The sequence below is a fragment of the Neovison vison genome, chromosome 1 (assembly GCF_020171115.1).
Source record: "Neovison vison isolate M4711 chromosome 1, ASM_NN_V1, whole genome shotgun sequence".
Classification (NCBI taxonomy): Eukaryota; Metazoa; Chordata; class Mammalia; order Carnivora; family Mustelidae; genus Neogale; species Neogale vison.
This window is the reverse complement of record NC_058091.1, coordinates 231317780-231335321: the sequence shown is the minus strand read 5'-3', so window position 1 is coordinate 231335321 and position 17542 is coordinate 231317780. Positions and strand designations below refer to the sequence as shown.

General features: G+C 35.5%; 1 protein-coding gene across 1 annotated transcript in view; it reads right to left on the bottom strand.

Annotated features, from left to right (window-relative positions):
• Positions 1-4183: 4183 nt before the first annotated feature.
• SLC38A9 (solute carrier family 38 member 9) overlaps positions 4184-17542 on the bottom strand; it is an 84516-nt gene continuing 71157 nt past the window's right edge. Inside the window, exons 12-15 of the mRNA XM_044224662.1 lie at positions 12631-12744; positions 10804-10952; positions 6407-6496; positions 4184-4991 (exon numbers count right to left, since the gene is read on the bottom strand). Coding sequence (XP_044080597.1) covers positions 4826-4991; positions 6407-6496; positions 10804-10952; positions 12631-12744 — 519 coding nt within the window. The 3' untranslated portion in view covers positions 4184-4825. The remainder of the gene's footprint in view (positions 4992-6406; positions 6497-10803; positions 10953-12630; positions 12745-17542) is intronic.

The window sequence follows — 17542 nt, the reverse complement described above, 5'->3', positions numbered from 1 at the left end:
GTCTAATTCTGAATCTGATTGAACCAGTTCTATTTTTTGGGGTGGGGGGAAGAGGGCTGATGGAATAAAATTTTAGAAAATAGCAATTAACTGATTGCTTTCTGTTAAAGTCAAAATCTGTCTCATTAATTTAAGTGTGCATTAAGTGTCTGCTATGACCCAACAAAACTACATCACTTGGGATCAAGTGAGGGCGAAAGGAGGAAAAATCTGGAGTATGCTCTTTCTAGTCCCAATCCCAACTGCAATCCTTACTTTATGGCCCATGATGAATAAGGAGAATGGAGAATATTTTAATCTTTTAAAAAGACAGAAGAGTAAGGAAATATGCAAAAAAATGACATTGGGGGAAAAGAAGGAAATTTTACTAAGGGAAGGCAGAAAAGTAAAGCTTTTTATTGCCCTTAAATAGCTCTAGAAGATTATGACACTTAGCTCTTTGCCAGAAACTAGGATACACTTACCTGAAATGCCACCTTCATTTTGTAAGGTTCTTGCAGGGCGAGATCACAACAGTTTATTGTCCAAAAGGGGTGATCATTTTAGATCTTGGTGAACATAACCCAGCACATACCTTTCTCCAGGATGGAATACTAAAGGAGGGTTCCTTGTGGCCTAAGGTAATAGATGCTCCAGTCACTTGATTGACTTGATGTGACACACGTGAAGTCACTAGAGAAGTCTGACCCTGCAAAATACATGACTTCAGCTTCTCTCTGCCCCAAGGTCAGTGCTACTAGGCAATAGCATTTCCTGGTAAAATTCAATTGAACAAAATCCTGGAGTTGTTTTTCTTCAAAATAATTTTGATTTAATTTTTCCTTTTATATAAAAAGACAAGTTACATTTCAGAGAATGCTGTTTAGGTTATGAGGTTCCCGTCAGAGCTGTTTTGCAATACATGTTTATGTAATCTGAAGTGAAGTCGGCAGTCAACTGTGAAACTGGGGCCAGCCAGGCTGCCTGTGCACATTTCACTTTGGATCACAAACTAATGTAACATTCTATTGTTTAAGTGTCAACTAGGTCTGGCTTTTGTTTTGGACATTCAAATTGGGATAAGAAAACAAACAGCCACCACCAGATTCTAAAAAGCAGTAAGATCAGTGCTTTGTAAAGAGAACATGCAACATCAATATTTTCTGCTTTTTTCAATGAGCTCAAACATTTGACATTTTGTATCCTGGTATTTAAGTAAGTCAAGTCTTTGGAGAGAAAGTTTTATGGAATCTATTTGTATGGCCCAATATGTTATTACTTATTTCCCATATTAAGCAATTGTGCTTTGCTATCCAAGGTTCATAGAAATGAATAATGTAGTGTTAAAAATACAAAGAGAATAATAAATAATATCCAGAGGCAGTTAAATACTTCCCATAAAATTTCTTAGAAAAAAATATATTTATAATACTTACAATAATATATAATTGCCAAAATAAAAGCAATTATACTTTAAATGATCCCATATGACAGTGAAACTATCAAATATCTAAAAATTAGGACAGTTCTTAGGAGAAGCCTATAAAATGGGTCCTTGCTGCTTCACCCCACATTTCCTTTACCAGCCCTCTCTGGGGACCCCAGCTAGAAGGGGTTTTGTTTTCTCTAATGGTCCCTTGCAATATAGTTAACTACAGACATAGTTCATTACTAGATTAAGGTTCTTTTATAATATGAACGAAATCTTACACATCTTTGACTCCTCCAAACCACTGATGTGGTAGTTTACTTAATCATTTATGGAAACAAATGCCCAAATAGAGATTGTAAAACATAAATGAGTATTTCCCTTTAATACAGTCCCTTTTTGTGGGTGAATTTATTCTTTACTGCAATACATTTTTTGGATGTGATGACAACTCATTCTGGACAACTATCCACAGGTATCAAATGTCAGAGGACATTTCTTTGTTCTTTTTGGCCTAGTATGAGCATACCATATTTTCATCCAGAACCTTTCTAGGGAACACTTCTCTAAACAAGCCATTTTAAATTTTATAATGTCCTCAGTTGTGTGTTAAATAAGCTAAATTCAAAGAAACTGAGGTTAACCACATCAGAGCAAAAAGTAAAATAAATTTAATTAGAAAATTCAAAAGGACAGTAGAGAAAGCCTGCAATTAATTATAATGTGATCCAAATGAATTCATATCTCATCATTCCAGTGTGTGAGCCAGGATATACACACTCACATAAAGAGCATCTGGCCAAGCTAAACAACAAGTCGAAGGTATCAGTTTCATGAAAAGAAACTTAAGAAGGCAAAATTATTCAGCATAAGCCTAATGTAGGATTTTGGAAGTTCTAAATTATCAAGCCTTTTAAAGAAAACAAAAACCAAATATCCACATTGCTTTTTAATTTAGTAAATAATGCATTCATTGTCATATTCACTTTGATCATTACATGGACAAAAATATACCAAGTCATTTTCCATGTGTTAAAACATTCAAGTATATTACTGAAAAGAGGCAATGAAAATTCTGTCTCTTGGGGTGCCTGGGTGGCTCATTTGTTAAGTGTCTGTCTTCAGCTCAGGTCATGGTCCCAGGGTCCTGGGATGGAGCCTGCTTCTCCCTCTGCTCATGCTCTCTCTCTCTCTGTCAAATAAATAAATAAAATATTAAAAAAAGAAAATTCTGTCTCTCAAGTTTTCAAAGATGAGGGAGGAGACTAGGGATAAACAGGGATTAAACATGGGTCTCAAGGAGCTATGTAGCTTTTGATTCCTTTGTATCTAACTGAACAAGCCTGAAGTCACAAAGATGTAGCAGATCCCAAGCACAGAGACATTTCCTCCATGCATATACTTTATTCTAAGAGGTTAACATAGGGTTACAGATACTTAATGTAGAATCTTCTAATCAACCTGACTTCTACCAGCAGTTTCTGCTAACAAAAACTTTTGAGAATGGCTCCAATTACTGTTAAGATGAAATAACATAATGCCCGAGATTGGCTTTAAAGTATTACGGTGGAAAAGGAAAAAAGGATAGATGAAGCAAATACAGCTAAGTTTTATAATTATTAAATATAGGGGATAGGGATGTGGGAGGATTATCCCTATTATTTTCTCTACTTTTGTGGTATGCTTTCAAATTTTCATGAGACTTTTGCAGTGAGAACTTGAAGAAATACCTATTATAAGAAATACTATGATTTTTCCATACACCTGTCTATAGAATGGATAGAAAGCTTTCCTGAAAGAAATTGTGGCTGGTCTCAAATCTTGGGCTCTTTTGCAGGCTTAAAAAAAACCACTTCACCTGTCTTTCAAAAACCATTTTTGTCTTTCTCAAAAGAAGGAAGTAACAGAAACCTAAACATTATCCTGGGATGTGGATTAACAAAATAGACCTTTAATGTAAGCCTCAAGTTAGAGAAATCTAACTTTTCAAGCTGAACATGAAGGCCATATTACATCGTAGATACGGATTTGAATTCTGGTTCAGATTTTAGTTTCAGTGAAAAAGAGGAGAGTTAATTTCAAGAATTCAGATTCCCTAATCCTTTTCTCAGATCCAAAGAGATTTTCTTATGGGGATTTAACTTCTACCATGCCAGTTAAGAAGTAAGGCTGTGGCCGGGGTGTGGGGGGGACGTGGGGGGCATCCCCTTCTTGGAAGTCTAACCTCAAAAATGATTAGTCCTTTCTTTTTTTTTTTTTTTTTTTTTTAAAGATTTTATTTATTTATTTGACAGAGAGAGACCACAGTAGACAGAGAGGCAGGCAGAGAGAGAGAGAAGGAAGCAGGCTTCCTGCTGAGCTGAGAGCCCGATGCGGAACTCGATCCCAGGACCCTGAGATCAAGACCTGAGCCGAAAGCAGCGACTTAACCCACTGAGCCACCCAGGCGCCCCTGATTAGTCCTTTCTTGTGGTAAAGAGATACTTCAACCACTCACATATGCTGGGAAGGAAGCCTCCCTCTTCTGGCCCCTTCTCCATTTTCTTTCTTCTCTGTAGGGACTCATGTACCCAATATTCTCTTAAATGCTTCCTACATGCTTCCCCATTGGTCCTGTCGTGACATCTTATGCAATGCTCAGGGATTCAAAAAGCAAAAGAGCTCTTGGGCCTATGGGATAATTATACTGGTTCCTATGCAAAATATGGCTGGGGGAGCTAGAATTTTGACCTAAGTTACTAGTACTGGATTAGAAAAAAGAAGTCGGACGCAAAAAACTCTCCCAGTTCATTTATTTTGTGTAAGATTCATTACCAAAGAGCCTGTACCGACATTCTTTCTTTCTCTCCTTTATATAGAGATTAAGGATGCAGTTAAAAGTTCACTCTATTAACACTGATGCCATGATGCCATGGAGATTTCTTTTTACAAATGAGGTATTCGGTTTACTGACCCAAACAGAACATGTATGGATAAACTGCAGAAATTGTCTAGCAAGTAATAAAATAAAAGTGAATACATCGAAACATAAAACAGAAATAGCATCTGGCAATAGTTGCTGTGTTACCCTGAGAATCTTTACTCTAGTCAAAATAAACCCACCCACCTTATATCTGTAAAAAGCAAAAACCAGTATGATTTTTCCTAAGGGCATACACTTCTGCTCAGAAAAGACAATGAGAATGAAGGGGTGGTGCATATGAAGAGAGACAAAGATCATTCTTCTTGCCCCTTTCTCCTCTCTAGTCAAAATTACTTATCCATGGACCACTATTCCCTCCCCTCCGCTTTTTTTCCAAATTATCTTAGGAAAAACACGTAGAATTACAGCAACAACAGCATTTACAAGTCAATTTATGTGGAACTGTTGTCAAAGTTCAAAATGCCACGAAAGATCTTGAGAAGACACCGAGTATTTCACATAAAAAACTGAACAATCAGGTTAGCCAGGCCCAAAATGATGATGAAAATGTGAAAGATTAACTTCGGCCATGTCAGACGGTCTTCTTGGCGGAGGGAAATCATATAGATGAGAGATGGATATATGAATACAAAGGCCAGGCCGCATGCTGCTCCTGAATACCTGCAAAATACAAACTTTTGGGGTTAATTATTCATCTTGCATTTTGCTTTTTCTGATTTACAGTTAAGGTTAATACACTACAATTTAAAACCTCTTCAGTCTGCTATTGCAACAAAGTTATTTGTGATTCAACTGTTGTTGCATAAAGCATTTGAGTTGAAAACCTCTTACTTCCTAAGTTAATATAAAATATTATTTCCTGTTCGTATTTATAGCATCTGCCTGACAGTTTTTGATTCATCTCTCCAATCTCCATAGTTCTTCTGTCTCCATGTTTGTGGCTGCTTCCTCAAAAACATCTGGAGATAGGCTTCCTATCTTTGATCTTTTATAAACTAATTATGCATTCTGAGTTTCTGAAGGACTGCTAGCCATCTGCTTAAGAATGAGAACAGATGAGTACCTCTGTGGTGTGCAGCATAATTATCAAAGACAGTAACAAAAATAACTCAACATAAGACTGACAGAGGAACCTGAACTTTCTTGTACCTTAATCTATCTCCAGCTTCACAGAAATTTGTAAGTCCGATTATATTCAGTAAGCATCAGGCTAATACTCTTTCCTTTTGTTTTGTGCTACATTTTAGGTAAGGGTCTTCAGAAAAGTGACTTAAGCCCTGCTTTCTAGAGGTCAAGGAAGAGAAATTAGATTACTGGAAACCCATCTTCCTTGAGAATCTGAGTTCACAATTTTATTCCCCATCTACTCAACCTACCACAATATTTTTAAAGAAAGTATATTAAGTAAAGAATCTAAACCCCTACCTAAACTCTTACTCTCTGACTGCAACTCACAGTGAAATTATGTTCTTAAGTAGAAATGGGTTTAAAAAGTTAGAATACAGTCACACTGAGATTATCCTTACTGAAAAGAAGCAGACTGCTCCTAAACCAGAAGAAGTTGTACAGGAGAAAAAGATATCCCAGAAGAAACCGAAGAAACAAAAACTTATGGCCCATGAGTAAATTCTGCATAAAATAAATGCAAATAAAAGTAAAAACAGCACAGTGGTTGTCTTTATTATTAAACATATTTCAGGTATCCTCAAAAAAAAGTTATAATGCAGTCTTAATAAATGAGAGACGTCCAGGTACTCAGGAAATTATATACTATATATTAAAAAATTTTCTATTATGGATAAACAGAAGAAGGTACAAAGGAAAATGATGAAAAAAGAAAAAGAGAAAGGGACAGATGTCTAAGGGTTAATGGGGCTTCTAGAATCAAGAAGAAGCAGTGTGATGTAAGAAAATGAGCACCTTAACTGATACCAGGGAACTACATTTGAATGTTAGCAGTTTTAAACACAAGAATTTCATACAATTAAATTAACAACACAATGACAGTACTGACAGGAAAACCATACAAATAAAGAACAATACATGAAGGGGCACAGTTCCCTTATAGGGTGTACCTTATGATTCCTCCTATGTTTGGGTAGAAGCATGCCATGATCACTCCAGCTCCCACAATAATTAGATTAAGAGTCAGCACGTGAAAAATGCTAGAAGTTGAGGAGAAAATTCGGAGGAAAAATAAAAACAGATAAATTATAATTATTAATATGAGAATAATATTCATTATTAACATCTTTCAAAAGAGAATGTTCTTAAACTTGACAATAAAATCACAGCAAAAATATAAGACAACAATAATACTCAATGCTGGTGATGGCACGGTGACCCTCGACCTTTTGTGCAAATATATGAATAGGTTAAGATTCACAGATCAAACTGGTAGTATGTATCAGACTTCACGCTCTTTATTCTATAATTCCATTTGGAATACCTTAAGACAATAAACAAAAATAAGAAAAGAGCTATTAACATAAAGATATTTGTGGCAAAACAGAAGTATCCTATATATACAGCAAGGTAACAACTTCCTTGATGGAATATATTAAAGATTACTCAAAATAACTTATCATTGTTACCTACATGGTAAAAATTCATCTGGGCAACCTGGAAAAAAGCTAGCTAGATTTTTACTACAAGAAAATCTGAAAACATTAGAAAAATTATCAGAAAAAAAGAAACACACTGAAAAGGCAGTAGTGACTATGTTATGATTTGGAATTTGGAGCAATTTTTCCTTTTTTCTGTATTGAATAAACTTTCTATATCTTATAATATTTTTTGTATTTATTTTTATAATTAGGAAAATAAATTATACTAAAGGAAATGGGCAGGTTTTCATTTTTCAGATTCAGCCACTTAAAGATACTCCGTGTTTATCATGAATAGAAAAATAATGTAGATAAAATTTGATGCTCAAGAAACAACTCCATTTCCCAAAAAGATGATTCTTAAAAGCCAAATTTATGCATCAAAGCAACTTTGTGAGCCCATGTTATCAGAGGGTAATTAATCCCAGATAAAGATTACAAAGAGAATTAAAATGAGGAAAATTATTTACACAAATAGTTAGTAATACATTTTGATGAATTACAAAGATATTCAGGCTTCCAGATCTTGTTATTTAGCCATAAACTCCGACTTTAAAATTGTTCCAGAGCTTTGAGACAATGGCTGGGCCTCTGTTATTTCTGTATTGTAAAAGGAAATAATTCTGTGTATTTTCCAAAGAAGTGGTTCTCATAGTATAACCACGAACCCCAGGGAAGTTCCCATTACCCTTTCAGGAAGTCACTGAGATAAATATTAATTTCAAATCATAAAAGACATTTGCAAAAGCAATTGTGGGCAAAACTGCTGGCCTCTTAGCACAGGGAGAGGCAGTTACACCAATGTGTATTTTATACTGTGTGCCTTACTGCCAAATACTGCCAAAAAACAGATCTTCATAAAAAAGTAAAAATTATTAGTTTTATTAAATCTCATGCTTTGAACATGCATCATTTTTACTATTCTGTGTGATCAATTAGGAAGTACATAATACAGAGTATCTGCTACACAGTGAAGTACAATGGTTGTCTTGAGGAAAAGTGCTTGGGCAACTGAGCTGGTGAGCAACCTAGCCCTTTTTTCCAAGAAATGCTATTTTTACTTGAAATGTAGACAAAAACTGTGGTTCTTCAGACTTGGGTGTTTGACAGACCTTTTTTTTTTTTTTTTTAAATGAATGATTATGAGATTGTCACTTCAAGGAAAACAACTAGTGGTATGTGTGGCCAATGATAACATTTCAGCTTTCGAGTAAAAATTAGAATTTTGGACAGCTTGTATTCGCCACCCTAGCTTGACAGTTTTCCAGTACTTAAGGACTTTAGAATGAAACTGGGGGCAATGTTATGTATGCGGGTTTTAATATTATATAATGAAGTGTGGAAGATCTGCAGAACTCAGTGAAATGATATTTTCTAAATGATTAAACATGGTACCAAAACATGCATAGGTGAAAGGATCCAAAGTGTACAACAGACCAATGGGTTTTAATATTACTGAGTTTCTGATTCAATTAACTTATTAGAAGCTACCACTTGTTAAGGTTTGGCATAGTATCAAAGAAGAATATCCACAATAATCTGAAAAGGCTATTAAAAGTACTCCTTTTTCTAACATGTCTATGTGAGAGTAGATTTTCTTCACATATTTAAAGGAAAACAACAGGGGTGCCTGGGTGCTCAGTCGGTTAAGGCCTCTGCGTCCTGGGATCGAGCCCCGCATCGGGCTCTCTGCTCAGCGGGGAGCCTGCTTCCTCCTCTGTCTCTGCCTGCCTCTCTGCCTACTTGTGATCTTGGTCTGTCAAATAAATGAATAAATAAATCTTTAAAAAAAAAAAAAGGAAAACAACATATTGCAACAGATTGAATGCAGAAGATAAGGGAATCCAATTACCTACTAGCAAAGTAGGTCACTTAGCTGGCTTAGTTGGAAGGGCACACAACTATTGATCTCAGAGTCGTGAGTTTGAGCCCCACACGGAGTACAGAAATTACTTAAATAAATGTAACTTTTAAAAAAAAGTTTTGAAAATATGAAACAAAAATTTTTTTGAAGACAATTTTTTTTTAAAGATTTTATTTATTTATTTGACAGACAGAAATCACAAGTAGGCAGAGAGGCCGGCAGAGAGAGAGGGGGAGGCAGACTCCCTGCCCAGCAGAGAGCCCGATGCGGCACTCGATCCCAGGACCCTGAGATCATGACCTGGGCCGAAGGCAGAGGCTTTAACCCACTGAGCCACCCAGGTGCCCCTGGAGACAATTATTTTTTAAAAGTATGTTATTTTTAAACAATTAATGGCTTTATTATTGCTTTTTAAATAATTCATATTTTAAAATTCTCAGTTTTGATTGATTTGATTGTTAAATATTAATAGACATAACCCAGATAAGCAAAGGGGTTCTTCAATAAACTTTAAGAATGTAAAGCAGGTGCCAAGCCCAAAAAAAGTATGCTCCAAAATATGCAGTCTGTAGAAGACTTGTAACTGTAGGATAAATCATAGTGTGTTGTTGGTGGTAGAGAAAGAAATGTAATGTGAACACGAAAGGGAACTTCCAGATCATTTCCAAGAAGAAAAAGCATCCTAATAGCCACCACTATGCAAAATAATGGCAGAAAACACAAATAATACATTTACCTAGTATGTTTTTAATCTATGACTTCACTGTATTTATTTTACTTTGGTGAATGTAAATACAACACATGGCACAATATACACAACAGGAGTCTTGTATGTACTAAAATCCAAGCTTCCAGATGAGCAATGTTACAACTGTAACTGTTGCTACTGTCAATGCTAAAGAGGCAGTACCTCTTGACTTTTGCTTTTATAAGTTTTTTGTTTTTAAACCAACATATTTATACTAATTATTTACTTAATGAGGGAACAGAGTGCATCAATTCTCTTCAAAGAAGAACTGATGCAGATGTCTTGTTTAATTGGTTACCATAAATGTAATTTAAAAAGTTTTTATCTGAAAGCTTTCTTCATTTAAGACCATTTATTTCGGGGCACCTGGGTGGATTAGTGGGTTAAGCCTCTGCCTTCGGTTCAGGTCATGGTCTCAGGGTTCTGGGATTGAGTCCCGCGTGGGCTCTCTGCTCAGCAGGGTGCCTGCATCCCCTCTCTCTCTGCCTGTCCCTGCCTACTTGTGATCTCTCTCTCTCTGACAAATAAATAAATAAAATCTTTTAAAAAAATCATTTATTCAAGTAAAATAGGTTAGGACTGGATATTTTTTACTAGGGTGAATCTCTATTAAAACTTCATATTAGAGCAGGAATTAACCAGGAATTCACAATGAAGTTCCAGGGAAACCCTGAAGCAGTATATGGAAATTTCTCCTGGATGAGAGTGAGCAGCTTTGAACAGATTTTCAAAAGGACTCAAAACTGGTCCATCACCAGTAAGAGATTAAAAATTACAGCAGTAATTATTGAAGCAAATAGGAAGTTAACCTTGTTGTATAAGTTACCTTCAATTCTAAACAACTACAACTTTGGCAAAAATGCAAGAATGTTAATAAATATACAAGCACATATCAATAACCAATAATTAAAAGCCTTGCTTCTCATTAGCCATACATTGCTAATATAGGTACTAGGTACTATTAACGTCTTGGCAATGTATAGATTAATGGCAAATAAATCATAAGATAAATATAGTTGATATCAGAGCTGACATAACTATGCTAGAAGGAACAAACTTAAAATCATTCTGGACAAGGAAGTGGCTTCTAATTTTATAGCTCTTCAGGGAAAAGAACACCTGTGATCTATTCTTAGTAACCATTTTGATTAGGCAAATTTTTATAGCAAAAGGATCAGTCTCATTTTAAACTGACCTGTTTGCACAGTCATTTGTTGCTTGGCACATCTTGCTGGTCAAGAGAAGAGCCCTTACCTAGGATAAACGTCACCGAAGACATGGCCCAATAGTTGAACACGAGCCAAATAGCCTAGGAGTGGGTATACAGTCATCATCTGGAACAGCAGGAATATCCTTGCAATGAAGGACAGGATGTCACTGCTAGGGAAGTTGTCTAAAAAATTCTAATCCAAGAAAGATAATGAAGTAATGTTAAAAATCAACTTAGTACATACAAATTTATAAAACTGAATGTCTTTTGCTTACTTAGAACACAGGTGCCACTCAAGTTTTGGTTTGTGGACCAGCGCTCATCCACAAATTCTATGTGAACTATTATTTTTCAGTAAACTAAGTACAAAAATTGAAGTGTTTAGAAATTTTTATAGAAATTTGACATTGCCACATTATTATTTTATTTTACAAAAGTATCAGTCTGCAATTGATCTGACATTAAAACAACAACAAAGAAAACCTTGCCCTTCACAAAGTCACAGAAGCAATGTTCTGTAAGGTACAAGCATAAATCTGTTTTAGTATATTTAAATGACTATTTATTAATATTAATTATGAATTATATATTAATTCATATAATTATGAATTGCATATTAATTATGAATTAATATTAATTCAATGCTATTTGATCCTCACTAGTTCTCTTGCTTTTCCTTCCCTGAAACATCATAGCACTTCCAAAGTAAAGTTTATAGAATGTGAGAGTATACATATCACCTACTATCATTATCTATAGCCTATAACTAAAAAGAAAGGACTTATTTCTATTTCCTTTCATGATTTTCTCCATCTTAGTTTGGCATCTAAAAAGAAAGTTTATCACTCAGAACTTTTTGTTTCCTTTCACATACGAATACCATAGATATTCGTATTCCCAAGAGAGTGGGCTTTATACGGGATTGTTCACATCAGGGGAATTTTCAGCGAACATTTGGCTGCCAAAGAACTTCTGGAATCATGGAAATCAAGAGAAGAACATTTCAAGCTATCATAACAGTAATAATTCAAACATTTCTCTTATAAAGATGAGAACATTATTAACTACTATGCGGAAATAACTCTTAACTCATCCATAATAAATCACACTGTATATTCCATTATACTCTTATTAGAAGAATTTCTTCTGAAAAAAAAAAAAAAAAAAAAAGAAGAATTTCTTCTGGCTAGAAAGAAATTCATCTGTAAAATGCTATTTTTGTGAGAAATTTGTCAGTCACATTAAATTAGAAACTACACTGTTCCTAAGTTTATAATGGGTCAAATCAAAGAAAGTATTACTTATGGCAACTTTTTTGGTAAAATCTTTTCTTCTAGTCTTTCCATCTCTTCCTCTCTTTTTAACAGCCAAACCTTTGTTTTACTGCCCACCATGCTGTACAAAAATGAGTGTCAGACCTATCACTGGGGACTGATAAGTGAAGACACCAGATTACCCAGGACATTTCCAGATCTGGGCTTTGGAAAATAAGGAGGGTGCATGTATTCCCAGCAGAGGTTTTATAAATCATGAATAGCACCAGTAACTGTTTTCCAAACAAAGAGAAATACTATGTACATCATAGTAGTAATTACCTATTCCGAGTACCACAAGGGTCCAGCATGCAGTATACCGTCTTAAGAATCTCTTTAAAAAAATCTATGGTGTGTGTATTATACTACTTAACGAAATAGGAAACTGAAGTTTAGAAAGGATGGGGAAGGTGCCTAAAATCTCATATGCAGATTAAACAGTAGAAAAGGTATTCAAACCCTGTCTGTCTGGTATTGTAACTTGCTACTGTATCACCCTGCCTGCTCTGCAGATAGGATAGTATAAAAATCACAAAGAGCGTACACGTAGGGCCTTACCTGCTCTATGCAATCCTTGGTTAATGGCGGTGAAGGAAATGAAGCAAAAACCAGGACTCCAATATAGAGGTAAGTTAATGTTACCAGCATATAAGCAATGGACAAGTCCCTCACCTATAAAAAGAGAACAAAATTTCCATAACATGGAATAAACCTGCAGTTAAGTCTGCCTGAATAGACTGAAAAAGAAAACTGACCAAAATTCAAGATTTATCTTTTGGCTGTGTGTTTTTATGTATATGCCTTCGAGGTATCCATTCTGTTCACAGAAATTAGATAAAACAAAATCCACATACTTCACAAGTAGTCTGAAAAAAATTTTTTTTGTATTGTTTTGGAGCATGTAGATTAAGCTACCCTATCTGTTGACAGATTTTAGTAAATTAACATAAATGGTGGCTTAACCAAAAATTATGACTAATTTCTAAGGTAATTTATTTTTTATTTTAAAATAAAGATTTTATTTATTTATTTGACAGAGATCACAAGTAGGCAGAGAGGCAGGCAGAGAAAGAGGGGGAAGCAGGCTCTCCGCCAAGCAGAGAGCCGGATGTGGGGCTCCATCCCAGGACCCTAAGACTATGACCTGAGCTGAAGGCAGAGGCATTAACCCACTGTGCCACCCAGGCGCCCCTCTAAGGTAATTTATTTGCCACATTACAAAACATTTGATTACAAATAATAAAGCTAAGGGACAAGAAAGCAAAAACAAGCCACCTTCAGTACGACCTACACAATTTATAAAGTTTTTCTTGTAGTAAATTGACTTTGTTAAACCATCAAAGCATGCCTGGGCTGAAAGAAACTGGTACAGTATTAAAACATTTAATAAAGAAGAAAAGCTAGTTAAAGGGCAGATAGTAAGCAGGTATCACAAACAAGCTTAACAAACCTAAACAGTAAACAAAAGGAAATCAAAAGGCAACTGTTACAACAGCTGTACAATGTTATTATTAGAATCAGTAAACAAATGCAGCACATTAAAGTGGGTTGCTTTCTTCCACTGTTGTTCCCGCCCTCCTGACCTCCTACCCCCATGCTAAGGAAAAAGCTCCAAGATACTTAATGCAGCCAGCTGTCAGATCCAAACAACATATCCCACAGCTCACAAATCTGGTCTCCATCATTGCTAAAGTTACAGCCAAACAATTCAGCACAACTAAATTATGGCAATAAGCCTATTCATTTTTCATTTTAAACACAAATTATTTTGGAAGTTAAGAAAACAGATAAGAAAAAAATTATATACAATTTTACTTTAGTTTGATAGCACAATTAGGAAAGTGGACATTTGGCATTAGGGAGCATTTGTGATTTTTTGGATAACTCTTCTTAAATGGGCTGAGCAAGAATAGAAAGTTATAAACTTGAATGTTGATAAATTCACTTAAAATGCAAGTAACAAGCTATGAGAGATCCTAAGGTTAGGTTTAAATAGACAATCAGCTTGAAAACAAACCAGGGATTCCAGACCCTGAATTAGATGCTGGACGTATCTATGAAGAAGCCACAGGAATTTGGGATTATGCAGGTTGGTTCTAGCGTTCTCAGAGAGTTTCTAATTGTTTAGGGTTGAGGAAGAAAGGTTCAGGGGCTTTCCAAGTCTTTACTCTTTTTTTTTTTTTTAAGATTTTTATTTATTTATTTGACAGGGAGTGGAGACAGAGAAGCAGGCTCCCCACTGAGCAGGGAGCCTGATGTGGGGCTCGATCCCAGTACCCTGGGATCATAGCCTAAGCTGAAAGCAGCCACTTAACCAGCTGAGCCACCCAGGTGCCCCAAGTCTTTCCTCTTTAGTTCTTGAAGCCTAGGGCCCATTTCAGGCTAGACTTCAGTCAATCCTAAGATTGTCTCACAGTCTTGTAGAGAATGAACAGAAATGAACAAGACAACTCTACCTTTCATATCAAAGGGTAATAGTCTCTCATTATGATGTTTAAAAGTCATTCTACTTTCAACCTACTCAATGTAACTCAAGAACAGGTAGTCTCATAAAATGCAAAATCTTGGGAGTCCAAAACAGCTGTGTCAGGGACAGCTATACATAAAGTGGGACAGCTACCATTTCACGGACAGTTTTTAGCCTCTCTAGCACCTGATCACCCATTATTCTGGTCAGGCTTTCCGCAAAGATGTGTATCTTAGTAGCCTTTGGGGGAAAGTCTGATGAAGATGAGAAGGCTAAGGTGGAGGGCTTCCTGATAATAAGTCAGTTTTCCCTTCTGCTTTCCTGTTCTTATAGCACTGTACACATACCTGAAATACAACATCTACTAGAGTGTACTGTGGCTATTGTTAATTTTTATTATTAATCTATGTTCATGAATGAAAGCTCAAGAGCGGGAAAAAAACTGTCCCTCAACACCCAAAAAGTAGCCAAGGTTAATAGCTTTTGGATCATGTTGGTATTTTAATTTTTCTATGTCTAAGCTCGTTCATACCACTAGACTATGAGATCCTTGAGACCAAGGGCTGTGTCTTTTTCATCTTTGTATCCTCAATACCAAGAATAATACCTGGAACAGAGGTGGAAACTGGTAAATAAATGCATAGAAAAAATAATATGCTGGTTATAGTTAGAAGTTAGTTAGTAGCCGGATTAAACTGGCTAGGTGCTAGGCTATGCACTAAGCACTTTACATGTATAATTTCATTAAATGCAGGTGCATTCATTTTCTTCATTTTATAAATGAATAAACTAGTACAGCAAGGTTATAAAACTTGTTCATGGTTATAAGTAGCTGGTGAAGTCAGTGTTCAAAATAAAGATGTTATGGCTCCAAATTGCATGCCCTTTAGCTATTACAGTGGAGAAATGATCAGTCTCAAATGCATCTGTGTCACAGTTAATAAACAATAATAAAGAAAACAAAGATGGGGCGCCTGGGTGGCTCAGTCAGTTAAGTGTCTGCCTTCAGCTCAGGTCATGATCTCAGGGGCCTGGGATGGAGTCTCACATGGGCTCTCTGTTCAGCAGAGAGCCTGCCTCTCCCTCTCCAACTCCCCCTGCTTGTGTGTACACGCTCTCTTTTCAAATGAATAAATAAAATCTTAAATAATAAAACAAAGAGGTAACAAGTTACAAGTAACAGAGGATACAGCAGAGTGCACACACAGATGCAAGAGAAATACTAAAATCAGAAAAGTTCTGTTTTGTAGTAGTCTAAATGTACATTCAATGCAACTAGGTCAAGAGTTGCATATCTGTTTTCATCTGAAACTACTCTAATGAACAGAAAAGATGTTTTAATATGAAAGCAGCTGAGGTTTAGCATGTTCCTGGGAAATGTGCCACCTACGAGTACCATGAACACATGTGGATTTTGCTATTCTCTGGCTTGAGCACAAGCTATCACTGTACTATGCCTGGAGAGTTAGCCTCTTAATAGTACACTTAATGGAAAAGGGAGAAAAAAAGCCATATTTTAGACAAGTCTCAAAGTAAAAATATACTTAAAAAGAGGCACAAGTGACAATATGAATCCTATATATTAGGTTAGGTAATCTACTCTGCCTTATGAATAAGCAACTGCTGGCAGAGTAATGGGAAAAATGCCACCTCAGAATGAGGACTAGCTTTACCAGGGGGCACAAGTGGTGCTGAAAGCACATTCTGCTTCTCGAATATGGTTTATAATTTGTTCCACATACCATTCATAGTGAAAATACTATGCAGTAGCGCATTTACTAACAAAAATGACAGAAACTGATCACACAGACCTACCCTAGACAGTTACATAAAACTTCTAATGATGTATAGTTAAATAAACTACACAGATTCATATGAAGAAGCAAAAAGTAAATAATAAATTGAGATATAAGGAACTGCAAATAGTTTTTAAAGAACTAGCACGGTGTGAAACTAGATAAAGACAGGTGAAACAAAACAAAAAAAGCACTGTATAGGTTCTAATTCAAACATGAGGAGAAAATTCCCAGAGGTTAGCCCACATATCCAGGATCATTTCCTACATGGTTATAGAGACTATATATCTGATAATAAAGAATGAGTTGGATGATCTTCAATTCTACGACATTTATTTTCTTTTGGTAAGGTATGCCTTACTAAGAAATAGAAATTATATCCCATTTTGTGACACATGAAAAAAACTGTTTAGTGAAAAAAAAAAACCACCATGAAATTAAGCTGAATTTAACAAAGCTGGAAAATCTGATTATACCTGTTTAGAAGCCACATTATTTTCCTCTTTCACAAACGTCTTTAGATCCAAGTCCTACTGTCATTTATACAGAAGCAAATGAGGCCTTTTTATTCTTTTGTCTTTTGCACTTTTAAGCCTTTGTTTACTGGCTCTGAATGACTAATACAACATTAACAATTCAGAGTCCCTGACAAGTTTCACATTTAAAAAAATTTTTTTTAACTTATTTGTCAGAGAGAGAGATAGAGAGTTAGTGGCAGGCAGAAGGAGAAGCACTCTCCCAGGTGAGCAAGGAATCCAACATGGAACTAGATCCCAGGACCTGCAGATCATTATCTGAGCTAAAGGCAGACATTTAACTAAATGAGCCACCCAAGCATTCCAGCTTCATATTTTCTGACTTAAATCTCAAGAAAATATATATTAACAGAACTTCTATGAGTAAAATTATTTACTGAAACCGGCTGAAAAGTATAATCATTAAATAAACCAAATGACAATTTTTTTTTCTCAGAATATTTTTTTCTCAGCTACCCACTTAGCTTAATTTATGCAAATATTTAGCCAATTTCAGTGCAATTATAAAGAGTATGTATTTACGTGTATTTAAAGTGTTTAGAATTTTGTTGGCACAAAGTGTTAGCTTTACATTACAGAATGTTAGCTTTATCATTAGTAGTTACTAATATTTTAAGAAGTTAACATAATTTTTTTTCTAAGATTTTATGTATTTATTTGACAGACAGAGA